Source organism: Calidris pugnax, unplaced genomic scaffold, assembly GCF_001431845.1.
Source record: "Calidris pugnax isolate Ruff unplaced genomic scaffold, ASM143184v1 scaffold492, whole genome shotgun sequence".
Classification (NCBI taxonomy): Eukaryota; Metazoa; Chordata; class Aves; order Charadriiformes; family Scolopacidae; genus Calidris; species Calidris pugnax.
The window spans coordinates 605920-625507 of NW_015091453.1; the positions used below are offsets into that span (position 1 = coordinate 605920).

At 53.2% G+C, this 19588-nt stretch overlaps 2 protein-coding genes across 2 annotated transcripts; one reads left to right on the forward strand and one right to left on the reverse strand.

Moving 5' to 3' along the window:
- On the forward strand, positions 1-5247 carry DUOXA2 (dual oxidase maturation factor 2). Its single transcript, XM_014961593.1, has 6 exons — positions 1-188; positions 328-385; positions 2242-2376; positions 2560-2773; positions 3854-4068; positions 4501-5247. Exons 1-6 carry the CDS (start codon positions 42-44, stop codon positions 4698-4700), a joined length of 969 nt encoding a protein of 322 aa, XP_014817079.1. The 5' UTR covers positions 1-41; the 3' UTR covers positions 4701-5247.
- A 3624-nt stretch (positions 5248-8871) lies between these two features.
- On the reverse strand, positions 8872-13536 carry LOC106899697 (dual oxidase maturation factor 1-like). Its single transcript, XM_014961585.1, has 6 exons — positions 13390-13536; positions 12473-12530; positions 11750-11884; positions 11403-11616; positions 9938-10152; positions 8872-9083 (listed from the first exon to the last, which is right to left on the reverse strand). The coding sequence occupies exons 1-6, from the start codon at positions 13534-13536 to the stop codon at positions 8872-8874; spliced, it is 981 nt and encodes a 326-aa protein (XP_014817071.1).
- Positions 13537-19588: the final 6052 nt, after the last annotated feature.

Below are 19588 nucleotides of genomic sequence, written 5' to 3' on the forward strand. Positions count from 1 at the left end.
ACTGTGACTGCCTCTCTCCCACAGGCTCCTGGAGGTGCAAGATGACTCTCTTTGATGGCATCTACCCCTTCTACCTGCAGCAGAGGAAGGTTGCTGTGTTGGATGTCAGCACCATCATAGTGATCGTGGTCTTCCTAACATTCACCTGCAGCTTCCTGCTCATCATCCCAGGCATCCGCGGCCGGGCGGTGTGTGACCCCTCTCCCTGGAGACAAGCATCTGCTCCCCACATTTGGATGCTGGGATACTCCCAGCTGGTTTGGGGTGAGGCAGGAAGGCAGCTGGGGATGTTCCTCCTTGCTTGATGTCCCACCTTTCTCTCCACAGAGGGTGTACTGGACTCTCCGGGTTCTCCTCAGCCTCCTCGTGGGAGTGGTGATCGTTGGTAAGTGCTGCGCAGCCCTGGGAGGGTGGGTCTGGGGGCAGGATTAAGCCCCGGGGCAGGGTCTGTGTCTGGGAAATGGGAGCTGGTGGTAACGGCGGTCCCCTGGCTGGGGCTGGTTGTAGGGTCTACCCTACCCCTGCTCTGTGAAGCAGTCGCCCAGCTTTCCAAAGGGGCTTATGGCACGGGAGCTGAGGGCACCCAGAGGTGCCTGTGGCGACTTCTGAATCGAGAGGGAGCTTTGCTGGCTGTAACTGCACCGCAGGGGTCAAACAGCCCCAGCTCAGGTGGGCTGCACAGGCCCATGTTCCTCCAACCATGCATGCCCTCCTGAGCTACCCACTCCTGAGGGAGCATGGCTGGGCAGCTCAGGCTGCGGCCAGGCGTATTTGTATCAGAGTATCAGAGAAATCTTCTGGAGAGAGCAGGTTAAAATAAAGCACAGGCAGGACAGAGACTGGGGTGGGGAGGGTAAAGACCTTCCAAGGAGCAAGGCAGGAGGAGATGAAGGAGAGGATTTGATTTAGCAGGAACCAGGAAATCTTCTGTAATAAATGGGATTTATGGTGGAAACCAGGCTGTGGGATTTCCAACTTGGAGAGGGCGACAGGACATGTAAATGAAAGATGTACTGAGGGGATAGAAGATGCCAGATGGGGAGAGCAACCAGCCCTGATCCTAAATCAAAGAAAGTCTCCTGCTGCAAAGGACAGGGTAGATCACAAGACTGCTTGAAGGGTGATGATGAAGCCCAACCTAAATGACTCATCCCCTGATTCATGAAGCAATAGAAGTAGATATCCAGGCTGTGACCAGCTACAGGACTCTGCTGGCTGACACACATATGGTGGTCACCCTCTGCCTGGGGATGTCTGGGTGCTAGGAGATGCCAGCAGAGTTGCCCAGGAACATGGTGCCAGGCTGGAAATGGCAGAGGGGTGTAGATCAGGGCTTGCTCCACAGCCTGAACCAGGTCATCCCTGGACACCCATTCAGTGCCACTCTCCTTACAGGGATGCAGCCAGGTGCTGCTTGGACACACAGGAGGAATTAATTGTCTTAAAACCAGCGTCAGGGCTTCTGTCTGGCAGCAGCACAGCACACTCGACCCTGCAGCTGGAAAGCGTTCCTGCAGAGCTGCTACTGGATCAGTGCCCTCACAAGTTGCTGAACTTCAGCAGCTGAACTTATTTTTGGGCAGGTTTTCTTGTTCAGCCTGAGATTAAATCATCACATTCACTTTCTGCTCATTTCTGTGCTGAAAAATTAAGCCCACCGCAAAGTGAAAGTGTTTTAGAAAAGGATACCTTGTTCCAGAAAACCATACACCAGAAATCTTCTAAATTTGTCTTTTTCCCCCAGCTGAAATGACAGAGCTGTGACGGCACTTGCCACCCCTCTCCACCGCCTCCATTTGACAGCGATCCTCACTGTGCGCTCATAGTGTGATCTAGGGAGCTTAATATTTGGAATGAAACTCACCCCTGTTCCCGAGGCTGAGGAACGGGCTCATTTCCGAGCGCTGTCCCCGGGGGCTGCTCTGCTGGCTGCGTTGCGGGGCTTGCAGGGAAGTCCTGGAGAGGATGCCCAAGGAGGACTCAGGTCATGGGGTTGGTTCCTAGGAATCTGAGCTGCCCCACTCCGGGATCGAGGGAGTGGATGCTCAGTGAAGGGAGGACACGAGCTCTGCCAGGGCGTGGGAGCTGGTTGAGGCACGTCAGGTGGCTGAGTCAGCTCTCCTGCCCTCCTTACACTCCCTTGCAGTGCCGTGGTGGGAATGCTGCTCGTGACCCCCCCTTTCAGCACAGCAAAGCTCGAGACCAATTCCTTCTTAACCCCAGCCTTACCTTTCTTGGCAGCTGTCCAGTTCACAGGGGACTGGGAGACCGGCTGGGTGACAGCAAACACCTCCTACAAGTCCTTCAGCCATGCCATGATCAACGCGGACATTGGGCTGCATGTTGGCCTGGCGGGGGTGAACATCACACTCATGGGTGAGTCTGATGTCCCCGTTTGCAGCTCTGGAGTGGCCATGGAGGTCTCCGAGCGCTCTGTGGGTGGCCTTGGTCTGCATGGAGGCTCCTGGGACCCCGTTGTTCCTGGTGTGCCTGTGCACTTGGCTGGCAGCACCTCGGCTGCTGGGACACAGCAGGACCTCAGTCTTCTCCCTCTGGCAGGAAACCCAGTGAATCAGATCAACGAGACCATCGACTACAACGAGTACTTTTCCTGGAGCTTTGATGCAGACTATGACCACAGCTACAATGACGGCCTGGAGAGGGGGCTGCCCAGCCCCATCCTCTATGTGGCAGAGAAGTTCACCACGCACAGCCCCTGCAGCATGCACAGGCAGTACCGCATCTCTGGCCACTACTCATCGGCCACTCTCTGGTGAGCTTCGGTCTCCTGGTGTAGGCAGGGGAGATGCAAGGGTGTGGAAGGGGCTCTGCTGCCTTGTCCCTAGGCCTCAGAGGGCCAGCAGGAAGGCCACATGCATGAAGGGGCCTCTGCAAGGTCTGCAGTCAAACTGGTGGCCCTGCGGGTATCTCGGAGTGAGCAGATAGGAGGTCCTGGTTCTCTCTGCCAGTCACTCCCACCATGGCTGGGCACAGGAGAGAGAAATGTGGTGCAGATCCCTGCCAATGATGGGCAGGGATCCGTCCCCATAGACAGAGTTGGAGCTGCTGTCCTTCGTGGCCCAGAGAGGCCCATGGGCATGTGTAGAACTCTCCTGTCCTCATCTGTGAGGGTATTTGATGTCTGGAAGTGGGACCAGATAGGGAAATGCTGATAATCCTGTTACTGTGGAGTCAGTCTCAATGCTTTTGCAGGATCTGCTGGGCAGGGACACGTTACTGCTCTTGGGCTGAGGGGAGAGGTGGTCCACAGCTGTGCAGAGAACGTCTCCTCTACTGTCAATTGTGAAGGGCAAGGGCTGTTCCCTGTGGTCTGGCTTTGACAGCAGGGATGCAGAAGCTAGGAAAGGAGCCTGGCAGTGCCATGGACCGGGAGTTCCTGGCCCATAGCTGAAGGCTTCCCCTGTCACCCAGCTCCTCAGCCAAGCCCAGACCTGCGGAAAATTATTTATTCCTGCTTCAGCAATTATCCCAGTCCTGTGTGCTGCTCTCTGGAGTCTGCACTACCCCACACGTGGAAGGGCAGGGGGGTGAGATGGTCTAGATATCCTGAGTAGGCTGCTGCAGCCTCCTTCAGGCTGGTACGGTCTGTGGGCTGAGCAATGGGAAGAGGAAATCCAGCCTTCTGCATTCCGGATGTAGCAGTGTGAGCATTGCACATCTGCTTGCTCAGCCTGGGAGGCCAAGGATCACTCCAGCCTGCCCACAGAGCTTCTTGACCTCATACAATGCAACCTCGAGCCCAGATTCCTCCTCCTACATGGAAATCCTCACATGCAACACCCTAGTCCATGGTGCTTGCACAACTCATCCATTGGTCTTCTCTTGTCTCCAGGGTGGCCTTTTGCACTTGGCTTATCTCCAACATGCTCTTCTCCATGCCTGTCCTAGTCTATGGAGGCTATATGCTCCTGGTCACAGGGGCCTTCATGATCTTTTCGTTGCTCGCATTCTCCACTGTGAGGAACTCCTCGATGTGCCTGATCCAGTTTGGGACCGCAACCCTGCACGTTAGCTACGGGGGATCTTTCTGGCTCACACTAGTGATTGGTAAGGACACCAAGCTACATCAGGGCATACCACCTTGTCCCTCTGGGTGTGCAAGAGTCCCAGTGCTTTCCCACAGAAATGGATGTGAAAGAGCTTGGGCAGTACAGCTCAGCAGAGCCCCAGCCTGTGCCTTGGCAAGGCAGATCCTTATAGAGATGTGGAGAGGGCTGGCAGAAGGGGCAATACCGTCCCCATCTCAAGGCTGGTGGATGGATTGTAGTCCCTGAGGTGCAGTAAGGCAAGGAGATGGAGATCACTTGCCTGGGTTTTAAGATACTCAGCACGGCAGCTGGAGCCACCTCATATAGTAGAAGGGCATCTTCCACAAGGGAAGGCGCTTTTCCCTGGCAGGGACCCATCATAGGAGGGGTGTGGGGTGGGAAGTGTACTGGTGTTTACAGGAATACTCTCAGAGAGTACATTGTCTTCTAGGCTTGCTCTGTTTTGTGGCTGGAATCACTGTTGTTGTGCTGCACTACTTCAACTTGGACCTATTGAAAACTTTCTTTGATCTCCGTGAGGACAACGCAGAGGAATGCCAGGAGATGACTGAAGTGTATGTCAATACTCATTTTGTGAACAAAAGACTGTGTCTTTCTGAGCCCTCCAAACTCAACCCCAACAACATCTAGAAAAATGTTTTTCCCACTCCTTCCCTGAGGGTGGGCCCAAAAGGGCAGAGAACAAACCCTTCTTGATGTTCCCAGAGACCTATTTCCCCATCCAACTGCCTTTGAAGAGTGCACGAGTCCACATTGGGATGGGTACGTGCTGAGAAGTCCTGTTGCAGACTGTATCTCCCCGACTATGCCCTGGGAAAAGGGCAGGCTTTGCAGGGAGCTGGCAAGCTGCAATCAGAGCAGCTCACAGCTCCAGCCACTTGAGCTGCCCACTCACCTGGAGATCTCTGTCCCAGAAGAAATGCCCTTCCTGCTTCATGCCCTGACACAGCTTGGTGCAGTGAGTCTCTGATGGCCAGTTCCCACACCAGAAACTGATTTCTCACGGGGAGCACCTGTGACTCCAAAAGCCAGTGATTAAACTTGCTCATTTCTTCCCCAAGCACTGATGTTTAGTGTCAACCTTTAGGCATACCTTGGAAAGCCAGGCACTGACCCAGGCTCTGCTGGGCTGGATGCTGCATGAGCTAGGGTAAAAAAAAAAAAAAAAAAGCTGCTCTAGAAACAAAGATTGAGTAAATGTCCAATGGAATTTGCCAGGAGGGATGTGGCGATGTGATTATTTTCACTTTCAAAATTGAGCTGTATTATATAAGACCCGTAGCTCAGCGTGGACCAAAAAGATGCCACAGGAAAGGAAGGAGAAGGAAGAATGAATTTACCTCCATCCAGTGGAGCACATCTGGGCTGGTTGGGCTCACTGTGAACTGCAAGCCTGATGCCAGGAGTCAGACCCAGCCAAGGTGAGAAGTGAAATGTGTCAATTTGTATTATTACAAACAGAAGACGGGCTCTGACACCAAACCCACTGGCCTGATGAAGTCTCCACGGGCTGGCACAGTGAGATCACCATATCTGAATACTGGAAACCTGGACAGTTTCAGTCCAATTAACTGTAAAGGACATCATTTCAGTATCTTGGCTCTTTCCTTTCTGAGAAGAGCCTCGCTGTTAAGTTACTTATTTCTTTCACATGATATTTATGTTGGTGTAATGTGATTTGCTATGCAGAAGAATTATTATTTTCAATAAAACATTATTAAAAACCCACTCCTTTGAAACACTTTGGGCGTTTTGGGGGGGCTAGTTTTTTAGGAGGAGGCTGTGGGGCATATCTGCAGGGAGCTGCTTGTGAGCCCCCAGCAGCAGTATCCTTCCCATGGGGGAAGCTGCCCTGACAGAGGTGCCCCCACGGAAGGAGGAGGCTGAGGCTTGGCTGGCTGGCACGTGTCAATGGGAGCCATTGAGAAACCTTTGTTGTGGGGAGCAGCACGATGTAGGAATGTAGGATAACCTCAAAAGGACTTTAACTATCTGAGCAGCAGGACAAAAGCCATAGGATTGAACCAACAAAACTCCCTCAGGAAAAGGAGGATCCTTTCTCAGGACAAAAGCCATAGGATTGAACCAACAAAACTCCCTCAGGAAAAGGAGGATCCTTTCTCGAGTCTTTCTTGCATCAGGCCCGCAGGCATCGTGGGAAGGTGCTACAAACAACCACAAGTTATTGGGGCTGGTGTGGAACAGATCCTGTGCCCTGAAAGCACAGGAGGCTGGGGGGCTTCCCATCCTTTCTTGCCACCACACCCGCCACTCTCCAGTTTCATCTCCTGCTTTTAGCCATGTTTACCCTCCAACACCATCCTCACCAGAAGAAAAGCTTTGACCTGTTGCATCAGACATGAAGGGACATGAACCCAAATAAACAAAATTTGATCTGTTTGAAGCAGAGACACCAGATCTCTGTGTCTTGCCTGCTTCCCAGCAAACTCAGGATGGCCAGGATTTCTGCAGCAGACCTTGCGTGGTGCCAGCCGAGCAGTGGCAATGACATGGTGGGGGATGCAGAGACCCCTTCACACATCATGTCTCATGCAGAGGAGGAGGTCAGGACAACAGAGGCTGGCTGTGGCATGGGGGCTGGCCACCTGCAAAGAGACATCTTCCTTTGCCACCACAGGGCAGTGCATACAAGGGGGCCGTTGCTCAGGGGTGATTATCTTGCCTCCACTACATGTTGCCACAACAGCTTCTTCACACGCACTGTGAGAGCTGTGGCTGCACGGCCCCTGGGTTGGGCTGCTGCAGGTCTTACCTCGTCCGTCCACCACAGCTCCCACCTCAGTTTCCTGGCTGTACTGAGCCATTGTTGGAAAAGACGTAAAATAATTGCCATTAAGTCCCTGGCTCTCGGCCCAGGCTGTTTCTGGCCCCACACTGTCCAGGGAATCTGGCACGTAACCAGAGGGTCAGTGCCAGCAATGGAGCAAACGCCGTCTCAGAGGGCACAGCCTGGGGCTCTGCGAGGACCCTGGTTCCTATGCGCGGAGGCCCTCGTTGCACCGGGGCATGCAGCCACCAAGCCCTCCAGCAGGCAGCAGAGTTGCCTGCTCCCCTGCCCCCCAGGCTGGGCTGCAAGGGGGGGACACGCCAGGGAAAGGCAGAGGTTTATGAGGGCTGAATTTCAATTCAATAAATAAAGGGGGGTGGTTGCACCTTAGACCTAGTCCATCTGTAGGCTGAAACATCTCCAGGTAGATGCTGTTGCAAACGTCCTGGCTGAGGTCTCCCAAGACCAAGGAGTTCAACTTCAGCCTATTTTTAAATGCCTTTTGGGCCCTCTGTGTCCTCATTGAAGGCTCCTCCACCCAGAGTGGGATGGGACAGGATGCCATATCTGAGCACCCCCTCTCCAGAGGGCCTGCCCCGTGGTGGTCCCTCTGCAAATGTCTCTGCTGGGCTGGGAATTGCTCACATCAAACCTCTGACACCCTGTTTACTGAATGTTGACTTGTCTTATTATTGACCAACTAGGCATAGTCACATATCCCACACAGGTCACAAAAATTCTCTGCCTTTGCCTTCTTCCCTCCCCTATGGCTGCCATGTCACAGTAGCAGAGCATCCCCAGCCTGCCAGCCCTCAGAGGGAAGACAAGACATGAAAAAGACCAGGTCCAACTTATTTTATTGAGATAGAGGGGGAAACATGAGCACAAAAGAGAAAAAAAAAATATGTTGCAAAACCTGCGGAGAATTAAAGGGGTGCAAACCTGAAGCGTGCTCCCTGCCCTCCCTCCCTGCATGGGCAAGGAACCTGCCAGCCGCCAGCAACTGAGAGTGGGTGGCTGGATCCTCCTTGGGTGTGCAAGATTTCAGCATCGCGTGCCCCACAACGTGTATTTCCACGGCTGAGTAGGAGGAAAACAAGCTTCCCAGACCAGGCATGATGCTCACCTCTTGCTAATTGATTACAGCTGCTCTCTTGGGGCAGTGTAGCACTTCTATTCCCATCTCCTCCTTTCCTTCCCTTCCTTTCCCTCCCACCAAAACATTTTGCCTTCCTTCCAGAGGGCTGCAAGAGCACCAATAACTCACAGGCTGCTCACAGGCTGGTGGCTCTGGTTTGAGGTGTTTCTAAGGACTGTAAGAAGCAAGAGCCAACCAACCAACCAGCCCAATGTACAGCCCAGCACATCTCAGACTTATGTCAAATGGGTTGTGGGGCATCAGGATGGGTCTGAAATCCAGAAGGTCTCCAAGGTCTGGTACCTCCAGCATCCTACTAAATCGTGGGCCTCCTTGCCAATCTGATCTTCACCCCAGACCAAGAGGAGGAGCTGATCATCACCGTGCTGAGCACAGCTTCACTCGCTCTTCCTGACCGCTGATGGGAAGAGCATCCCTAGGCAGAGGGGACTTCTCAGGGTGTTCGGGGTGGGGGTGCTGTTGCATTGGCTCCTTTGGTTCATATCTACGTGTGTGCAGTTATGTGGTTTCTCTCCAGCATGTTCTGGTTTATTCTTTGTATCTTGGAGAGGACTCAGGGTTTGTTGGGGATGGACTAAGGGGAGGGCAGTAGCCCAGTGCCTGTAACTGGACAGTTAGGGATGGGGCATGGACTCTCCTCACCCCAAAAGCCCTTCCAGCTGCTGGTGAGTAAAACAACAACAACAACAAAAATCAGGGCAAACTATTGTATTTGAGACACCCTTCCAGACTTGGATATTCTCATCACCCATTTGTTGTTTTGTCTCTTCCCACCAAGGCTCCTGGTGGGGTTTTACCAGAGCATGAATTCAGGAGGGGTGTCCTCAGGCTTTGCCCTACCTCCCCCTGGTGTCTTACAGTGCGGTGGCTGTCACCTCGCAAAGCTCATCCAAAGGGACCATAAGGACATCCTGCGTAGAGGAGCTGGGCTGGGCTGGCAGGTAGGACTTGTCCCACACCTCCTCTTCTCCCGTTCGCTCATCCAGGTTAAAGACAAGCTTCAGCTTCTCTGGCTGCATGGAGTTCAGGATGATGACACCCAGACCCAGCATCAGGCACAGCAGCCCTGAAACACACAGTGTGAGGAGACACGTTAGCACCTCCTCCCTGCTGTGTCCCAGCCCCATCCATACCTGGATCAGGGGTTGGAGGCCAATTGCTCGTGGCAACACGCAGGAGACCAAGGGAAGGTGTTGTTTCCCTCTCCACATCTGGACTCTGCAATCAGTTTGGGCTCCCCAGTACAAAAGAAAAGCCAATGAACTGGGGCAGATGGCCAACAGAGTTGGGGCTGGTGCCCACCAACTATGGGGAAAGGCTGGAGGAGCTGGGCTTATTTAGCCTGAAAAAGAGGAGTCTTCAGGGGGAGTTAATTGCCATCTTCTACTACTGAGAAAGGTATAATCTCTTCTTGGGAGTGCACAGTTGTAACATGGAAAATTCTGGTTTGATCAAAGGAAATATTTGCTGCCCACAAGTGGGACAGCTGTGGGGCAGGTCCTGAAAGGCAGAGGGGATCTCTAGCCATGGGGACATCCACCACCAGACAAGGTTGATGTGGCTTTCAGTAAAGCCCTGCTCTGGGCAGGGGCTGGGAGAAAGAGCCCCTGAGGGTCCTTCCAGGATAAGTATTTCCCTGACTTGGACTCATGACTTTCATGATACTCCTCTGGGCACAATTACAAAAAGATAACTTTGTCCGTTCAGATCTCCTGGGTGCTCAGCTCTTTTTCCCCCAATCTCAGTGAAGTTATCCTAAATTTTTGTATGCCATTTGAAAAAAAAAAAAAAAAAAAGAAACCAACCATTTTCTATGGCCAGCCATGGAGACAGAAGGGCTGAGGCATTGTTGGGGTGTTACTGAGCATCATCGCTGCAGGGATGGAGAACAAAAGTGCCAGGAGCAAGCTGTGCACTCACCTGTTGCTAATGTCAGCCAAAAGGATCCACCATAGTCCGTTTTCAAGGAAGCTGGGCCAAACTGGATGGGGCACTTGAGTGTGTTCCTCACAGTGAAAAAGAAGAGCAGTGAGAAGAGCATCAGCGCAGCAGTGAGCAGGAGCATGTAGCCACCATAGAGGAGGATGGGCATGGAGAACAGCAGGATGGAAATGAGCCAGGTGCAAAAAGCCATCCTGTGAAAGGACCACAAAATTGAGCAGCAAGCTTCATGCTTGGAGTCTCTTCTCAGTGTCTCCTCTCCACATCCCAATGGAGGGATACAGCCCTCGGCAACCTGCTCTAGCTGGCCTTGCTTGAGCAGGTGGGCTGGACAGGCTGATCTAAGGAGGTCCCTTCCAAGCCAAATGATTCTGTAACTGCATGAATGGTGGAGCTGTGGGACAGGTGCTGCCAGTGGTGGACGGGGATCTTCACTCCTGGGAACATTCAATGCTGAACTTCAAAGAAGCCCCAAACACCTTGATATGGCTTTGACATCAACCCTGCTCTGGGCAGGGGATTGGAGAAGAAACCTCTGGATGTCCCTCCAAATTAACTCTTTCTCTGACTCTTGTGGTCCTGCACAACTGGCCACCCCCAGGCAGTTCCCACCTATTCAAAGGGAGAATGGCAACATGGGAGATCTTTGTTTGAAGAACTGCACAACCAGCCGTGCCCACATCTGATTCAGCACCTGGAGTGAACCCAGCTGCCAGCCCTGCCCTGTGTGTGGGGTTTGCATTCAGTTTGCTGTGGAGGTGAGCATAACAATTTGTTCTGATTCCAAGAATAAGAACGAAAAGTAGCTTTGCATCAACATCCCTGCCTTGAAAAACTCCTTCTCAATAGCAGGCAAATTTGGCCAGGGCTAGTTATTCTTCCTGAAAAAAAAAAAGAAAAAAAAAAAGAAAAAAAAGACATGTGGGCAGGCAGCTGGAGCCTACATCCACAGGGGAATTGCAAGACTTACTCCTCCCTGCAGTGCCTTTCCCACGACCCCTGACATGTGGGGATGCTCTGAGACTCCACAATCACAACACACACAAGGGCTCTCAGCTTTACACCACAAGACAGCCTCTGAGAACCATCTTGATGGTCCCGCCTGATCCCCACCAGCAGATCTCATGCCCTTGTGGACGTGCAAGAGGAAACCTCCCCCACAGCTGGTCTTGTCAGGCCTCCACATCTTGCTTGGGAGAGAACGTTGCACCGTAAGCCCCACACACTTGCATTTGCTTTCCTAAAATGAAGAATCATTTTCTCCAACTGCAATTTTGCACATTAGGGCAGAGCACACAGAAGAGGACTCTGGGGAGATGGGCAGGCCAGGAAGCATGAGTATTTACAGGGAAGAGGGAGGCTCCATCAAGCTCCCTCTGTTCTACCTGGTTCTTTTCATCTCCCCACTGAGCAGAGACCGTACTGACTTCTTGCTATAACTTACCATAGTGTGAGGGACGCGTAGTGGCCGGAGATGCGGTACTGCCTGTGCATGCTGCAGGGGCTGTGCGTGGTGAACTTCTCTGCCACATAGAGGATGGGGCTGGGCAGCCCCCTCTCCAGGCCGTCATTGTAGCTGTGGTCATAGTCTGCATCAAAGCTCCAGGCAAAGTACTCATTGTAGTTGATGGTCTCATTGACCTGATTCACTGGGTTTCCTGCCAGATGATGAAGCCTTGTAAGCAGCTCCAAGACTTCCTGGTGTGGGGGTTCAAGGGCCCACAGCCCCAGTAGCCAGGTGCACAACTGCCAAACTTGCACCAATCCCCTCCTGTTGTGATATGCACTCACCCACTAGTGTGATGTTCATTCCTGTCAGGCCAATGTGCAGCCCAATGTCCGCGTTCACCAGGGCATAGCTGAAGGACTTGTAGGAGGTGTTTGCTGTCACCCAGCCAGTCTCCCAGTCCCTGGTGAACTGTATGGCTGTGAAGACATCAAAGGTTAATCATGACCTGGTGGCAAGACATCTAGTGCTGAAAGTACCTGCCATGGTGGTCACCTTGGGCTGAGCATCATCTACTCCATCCCAAGGGTAAGGTCTGGGTTGTGAGCCCTAAGGAGCAGAAGCTTTGTGTGTCCTTCCCCAACATCAACTCTGACCCATGGCTCTGACAGCACGATTTGAGTTGGTTTCTCCCCAGGCTCAGCACAGTCCCTAGCCCAAGAGGCAATGGGACTTATGTGTGAGCACTGTTCAGGCACTGGTCCGTGTCTAAGCACCTGCCAATTTGCCTGGGTCCCCTGGCAGCTGGAGGCGGGCTTTTGGTGACTGCCCTGGAGGTGGTCCGTACATATGAACACCAGCCTTTGGAGAGGAGACAGATGGGTGCTTGCACCTCCCACTTGCTGGAGCCAGTTTCCGGACACAGACCAGGGTCGATCTTCCCCATAAATTCATCCTGGGGGCTGGACTTGGTGCTTGGCTGTTCTGTTCACCCTCTCTCACCTTTCTCCTCCATCCCCCATGTCTTGGGCAACCTTGGGCTTCCCTCCCAGGACCCCGGTACTCACTGAGGACCACTGCTCCTATGAAGAGGCCTGTTACCACCCGCAGGAACCAGAAGAGTCGCTGTGAGGGGTGAGCAGAGAAGGGGGACAGGTCTCAGTCAGATTTTGCCATGGAGACCTCAGTCATGTCATTTGGAAATGCCAGCCAGGGAGAAACAGGTCTGTCCCTCCCCTGAGGAGCCCCTCTGCCAGCAGGCGGCACACATGGCTGGGTCATCCCTGCTTGGGGTTGGGGAGGCAGCAGGGAGAGCAAGAAGGTCAAAACAGCCCATTCAGGAAAGCCATGCCATTCCCTTTCTGGGAAGGAGGATGGAGACACTTGATTTAATAGTCCTGAGCTGGAATTTCCACATTTATCCAAACCTCACGTGTCTGGACTTGTTGGCAGCTGGCCACAGCTGGAGACAAAAGCAGCAGCTGGGGGTTCGCAGTGTGTCCCCTGCCGTGGAGATGGCTCTCACTCAACCCTGCTGCAAAGCCAAGCACGTGAGAAGCCTGTGATGTGCAGGCAGTGGGGTCTCAGCAGGGTCTGGTGGCCCCGCAAGCAGTGCTGGGGCACGCACAACCCACACCTCCTTTTATTGGGGTTTTGGGGAAGGTGGAGTGAGGTGTTCGAGCCTCGCCCTGTTCTTCCACTCCTGGGAAATCACTTGGGCTTGCTCACAGCGAAATCCAGCCAAGCTCACATCTGGGCACCTGGTAAATTTGGTGTGGTTGAGTTTGGTGTCTCCAGCATCGGGGTACATGCTGAGTTGGGCTGGAGCTCACCCCTGTGGGTCACTAGAGATCACAGAGCCCTGGCCATGAACATGTAGGTATGTTTTCTCCCCAGGTCTGTTTTTGAGGCTGAGAATGAGGAAGCATGTGGGATGCACAGGGCCGGGACAAGAGGGCTGAGATCTGCCTGCCCTTCCACTTACCCCCCTGCCCCGGATCCCCGGCAGGATTATGATGAAAGTGGCCAACAAGGAGAGGAAGACGGAGATGATGACAGCCCAGGCAGTGTCGAAGGGGAAGCATGCATTGGTGCCAGGGTAGAAGGGGAAGGAGCCATTCCACAGCGTCATCCTGCTGCCTGGGGGGGCTGGAAACTGGCACCCAGAGAGACATGAGGGTAGAAAATCACTTCCAGACTTCCACCCCACCCAGCCATCTCCACAGAGCCCTCTCCTGCCTTCTTGCCAGTGCACTGATTGCTCTGGGCAGGGCTGTGCACGCACCCCCAGTGCCTGTGCATGTTGCAGTCCTACATCAGGGCATACACTCAGGCATCTCCCACAGGAGCCCTCCATCTCCCCGGGGTACATCCTAGAGCAAAGCAGGTTTGGAGTCACCAGGTCCTCCACTGCAATGCTCCAATTATTGTCCCCAGGATAGGACAGCAATAGGTGCACACATCACCAGGACCCTCATTCCAGTCCTCTGCCTGTTCTCAACCCCTGGTCTCTTCCCTGTGCTCCCACACTCCCCAGTTCAGCTCGTTATCGAACAGGCTGGCTCCTGCTCGCAGCCGTTGTGCTCGGGGCGCTCGGTGAATCACTGCACAAGCATGGGCTGCACCCCGTCGGGCTGCTCCCCGCGGAGCCTCGCCATCCAAGGACAGGAATAACCCAAATGGGACAGAGAAAGGGCCAGTCACCGCCTGCCAGCCCTTCATGCTGGGAGCCAGCCGAAGGCAGCACTGTGCCGTGGTGGGCACAGGGATGCTGCTTGGGAATCCGGCTGTGGGTTTTGCCACAGCACTTGGCCAAGGCAGTTCCCTGCTGGGAAAGGGCTGCTCAGCATCCCCTGGCAGCGAGGACCGTCCCAGCAGCGGCTGCAGAAACACCCGCGCGCTCTTCCCCGTGCCGAGCCTACCTCTGCCGTGGCGGGTCCCGAGGGCTGGCTGCTGCGCCGGGCTGTGGCGTGCTCAGGGATGCTGCCTCCCTGCCCACGCTGCCTCCCTCAGCTGCGGGCGGGCGAGAAGCCAGCCCGGTGTGTCATGGTTGTGCTTCTCCCAGCGTTTTTTTGTGGTGCCCGCCTCCAGAGGTGGCTGCGTGGTGCAGCCGTACCCCTGGCTGGTCGGGCCCCAGCGCAGGCGAGGGAGCTGCGGGCTGGCCCCGTGCCATGCAGCGCTGCAGAGGTGAGCCGTTCCGGAGGGGCTTTGCCTTCTTTTCCTTGACTTTTCCTGCAGAGTGGTGAAAAGTCCAGATGTTTCTCATGACATGAAGACCCTGGGGCTGCCAGGCTCCTCAGGAGCCTTCTGAGGAGAACAGCAGAGGGCTTCAAAGTCCTTACCTGCACTGCCCAGTGACGCATCCCAACTGAGGCCATCTAGCATAGGTTGTGGCTGCACAGTCTCCTTCGTTGACTCTACTCCTGACTCCATCCCCCTTGGGAGGTTCCTCAGGAAGGTCCTGGCTGAACTGTCAGTCACTGTGGAAGGTGATACAGGGGCTGGCCAAGGGGACCAGCAGAGAGGCACAGGCCTAGAGGGGCTCCCAGCCCTGTTATGCAGAAGATGTTCATGTTACTAAGCTGGCCATGAAGTGGAGAACATGGAAATGAAAGCTCGGGGGCAGGGGGGAGAGGGTTTGCTGTCATTCTTTGGCATTTTGGCTGGCTGAAGCAGGTTGCATTGATGTGGAGCAGTCCCAGCATGGCAGAAACGCTCTCCTGACACCATGTGAGGGCTTTGTTCCAAAACTGGCTGTCTTTGTTTAACCCCAGCTGGCAAGTAAGCACCATGCAGTTCCTTGTTCAGTCCCCTCCCCCAGTGGGATGGAGAGAGAATTGGAAAAGTGACAAAACACATATAGACAGTGTAATGAGTAAAGCAAAGGCCACGCACACAAGCAAAGCAAAACAAGGAATGAATTCCCTGCTTCCCACCCCAGGCAGGTGTTCAGCCATGTCCAGGAAAGCCGGGCTCCATCACGCGTTGCGGTGACTTGGGAAGACAAACGCCATCACTCTGAACATCCCCCCCCTCCTTCTTCTTCCCCAGCTTTATACACTGAGCAGACGTCGTACGGCAGGGAATATCCCTTTGGTCACTGGGGTCAGCTGTCCCCGCTGTGTCCCCTCCCAGCTCCTTGTGCCCCCCCAGCCCTCGCTGTCGGCGCGGGGTGAGGAGCAGAAAAGGCCTTGACTCAGCAATAACTCAAACATCCCTGTTATCAACAGTGTTTCCAGCACAAATCCAGAACACAGCCCCATACCAGCTATTTATTGAACATTTATAGAATCCATGTTCCTTTTCCAGGTTAAGTAAAGGTGGCCTGTCCACCTTAGACATACCCCGTAATTCGTATAGGCAGGTGATGCGCCATGGTATATAATCATTACAAGTCCCATTGTTGTCCCTACTTTTAATACCTGTGTATCTTGGTTTATTAACAGTCACAATCAGTTCATTACAATATCCAAGTTATAACAGGACATTTTCCTGCAATTCTAGTTATAAAGTCCATAGAATTACTGCCCTTCATTAAGAACTTAAAACAGTCCGTACGTGGCTGACAAATATATGTATAATATCTCCTGAACTAAATAGTACCCGATTCAATAAATGACAAGTGACCTTCTCCTGTTGGGAATTAGAGAGTCTGAGTTCTGCTAATGGCTCATAACTGCTTTGATACAACTTTCCACATGCTCCTAAAGGAAACCCTATAAATTTGATAGAAGTGGCACTAGTCAGTTCTTGAACTTGATTTTTAAGGTGTTGATATTTCTTTTGTTGTGTCTCTTTGTTCTGCTGGGCAGTATCCAATAATATGTGAACACCTCTCATTTTCTGCCTGACAAAGCCAACATGACTTGACTTGAGTCTCTTGTCTTCCCTTTGCTTGAAATTCTTTGAGATAAAACCAGTTTCATAGGACAGCATGAAGGAAGAGAAAATAATGGCAATAATAATGACAAAAGAATATACAAAACAAGTGATGCACAGGTCTCACTACCCGCTGCCTGATGCCCAGCCCGTTCCCCAGCAGCAGAGTCTTGCTGTTCGGCAAACCCGCATTTATACACTGAGCACAATGCCTATGGTATGGAATATTCCTTTGGCTGGTGTGGGTCACTTGTCCTGTCTACACTCTCTCTCAGCTTCTACAGGAAGCTGAAAAAGTCATTGGCTGCTTAGTGACAACTGAAAACATTGGTGTGTTATCAACATTGTTCTCATCTTAAATCCAAAACACAGCACTGTACCAGCTGCTAGTAAGAAAGTTAACTCTGTCCCAGCCAAAACCAGGACAGCGGCGCAATTGCTGCCCCCACCTCCCCAGGTTGGGAACACCCTGCGTCCCCCATGGTGGAGGCACTCTCAGTGGCCAGAGCTTTGAGATAGGCTAGTGCAGCATGCTAATGGGATCTGTCCTAGGGAATGATCCACGTGGGTGCCCTCAAAATCTGTGTTTCCTGCCCATTTGGCAGAGAGAAGTTAAAAACATATCTTAAGTTCATGCCCAGCAGGAAAAAAAGGCATTTCTGGGCAAAGACTTTGTCATTTCCCCTAAAGTCCCAAACTGGCGCTACCCAGCCTGAACACTGAATCCTTTCTTGGGGGTTGTTTTAAAAAAAAAATGAAATAAAGGTTGCCAATGTGTGTGAAGCATGTGAAGCAGAGCTGTGCTGCAGAGAGGTCTGCTCAAGCAAGTGATGCCTGGGATATGGCATCGGCTCCAGCTCCAGCAGTGTCTACAAAGCGGAGGGAGATGTGGACATCACAGCAGATCCTTGGGGGTGATTGCGTGGACACATGCGGGGCTTTGGACGCCTTGGAAAGGTAGAAATACCTCTCCCTTCTGCATGGAAGAGAGATAACTGAGGAGATGGCTGGTAATTAATTAACGTGGGAACAAAACAACCATATAATGCGGTACATGGGACAAGAAGTGGTCCGACCAGGGGCTAGACCATGCCTCATTACACTCCCTGAGGCTGGGAGAGGCAGTGGAGGGATGGGATCTGCACTGGCTTGGCCAAACCAAGGGGTGGGGTTTGCCTGGGGAAGAGGTTTTGCACTGTTCAGATGAGCCACACAACATGTCTTTTGGGAAGATGCCCTATTGCCAAAAATAAGAGCAGGGGCAAGGACATTTCCTTCTTTCTCTAAATGGGGTGCCTGGCAGCACAGCATTTGTGTGCAAGGACATTGGGGAACCACATAGGGCTGCTCAAGTGTCCCCAGTGGTGATGGAAACAGGGTGTGATGGTGGGGGGTGTGTGTGCTCCACTTCCCTGGGGGACCCCTGATGGGGTTGTGGGTTAGTATGCATGGGAAAACTCATGGATTTACCCCTCAGCCAGTACTCTGTATCCATGAAGAGGTGCTGTAGAAAGCCTGAGGCCATCATGATAACTGTGGTTTGAAGTTTGTTTTTTTCCTCTTTTTTAAATTTTCTGGGTATTTCTGCAGGTCGTAAAGGTGTGTAGTTCATCAGAAAGTTTACAGGTCAGGGTACTTGTTCTTGCTTGTCAGGAGCTTGCAGCCTCATGCTCGGGGCACTGCTCCCACCGTCATCACCCTGCCCCTTTGCTTGGACAGACCTCTTTTATTGGGCAGCTTCCGTTTCACCCCCTTGCAAGTGATGGACGGGTGATTAGGGGTGAGTCACGCCATCCAGGTCACCTGAGGGAGGTGGGGGCAAGGGGAGAGCACCCATCACCTCTTGCGCAAGCAGCCACGCAGTGTTGGAACAGCCACCATCTGTGCTGGGAACCGAGGTGGGGATGGTGCGGGGACGTGCCTGGGCAGGGAGGCAGCTTTGGGGAGAGAGCGGGAGCCCCGAGAGGCTGCCCTTTGCTCAGGTGATTTCTGCCTCACCTATCGGTGCCAGTGGGACAAACGTGGTGCTTGTGTACAGATGTCACCTTGTCCTCTTGGCTGTTCCCACTGCCCCTCTGTGTTGGCCCCCTGTGTGGAGGATGCTGTGCGGAGTCAGGCTGGGACTCTGTTGTGATGACACCTGTCCAGTATCTTTTCCCGATGCTTGGATGCAGCTCCTTGCCCAGGAGTCTTTGCAAAAGCTGAATGATCCACAGTGGAGTAGCTCAAAGGGAGGGATGGGAAGAAGGATGGAGGGACCCCCTCTGGTTTCCTCCTAGCTGAGCAGACAGGTTCACAGCGCTGTGGCCATGGTTTGGCTTTAGAACAATTTTCAAGAAGAATCTTTTTTTCCAGATTTCTTCGGAAGTTACTTAAAGATCTCAAGAAGGAGAAGACTTCACTATCCATAATGCTGCCCAGCAAGCTGGGTCTCATATCTCATGATGGAGACAGCTCAGGGCCAACAGGCAGGGCTGCCAGGACATGGAAGCAGAGCTCTGCAAGCCACCCTCCTAGCAGGAACTGAAACAGGAGGGGCTTCAACCACACTTTGAGGAAACCCTCATCCAGAAATTGTGTTGGATGTCCAACCTCCTGCTCCTTCCAAGAGCCATCACCATTGTGTGAGAGAGGAACTAGTTGCCTACAGCCAGAACCTCCTGGTAGTGCTGTTGCAGGTTTCCACTACTCTCAGAGACCCAGGGGACAGAAATCCAGCTGCCCTGTTGCCCTTCTAAATATCTCTCTCCTGCCCAGAGATCCCGTGTTTGACCCCATGAACATTGAGACCAGGGTCTGTGTCGGGGAAAGGGATGGTGCCCCAGTGTGGGGGCGGGTCCCTGTTCCTTCCCCAGTGTCCTGCCCTTTGCCAGGGTTGCCCAGCCTTGATGAGGAGCTGCAGGTCCAGTCTTTCCCTCCTGTTTCACAGATTCCAGGTGCCCCTTCCAGGCTGCCCCAATCCCAACACTGTGGGTCTGCAACAGCTGCTGGAGCAGAGAGATATGGGGTGGAGTGTGGGAGGGTCTGAGCAGGAACCCTGAGGCTCTGGGAGGACAGAGAATGGAGGACATCAATTCAGCACCCCACACCAGTGTTAGAGATGTTGCCTCTCCATTGAAGAGCAAGTTGGGTGCCAGCTCCCAGATCTCCTTCCCAGACGCATCCCTGAGGGCCCCGCTCGCCCAACAGAGCTCTGCTGTCCTGGCATGAGTTTTAGGAACTCATTTAGCCTTTGGGACACATCTTACCAGGAATTTTACTGTCCCGGCGTGGGGAGCCCTGTCCCTGCAGATAACAGACATTCC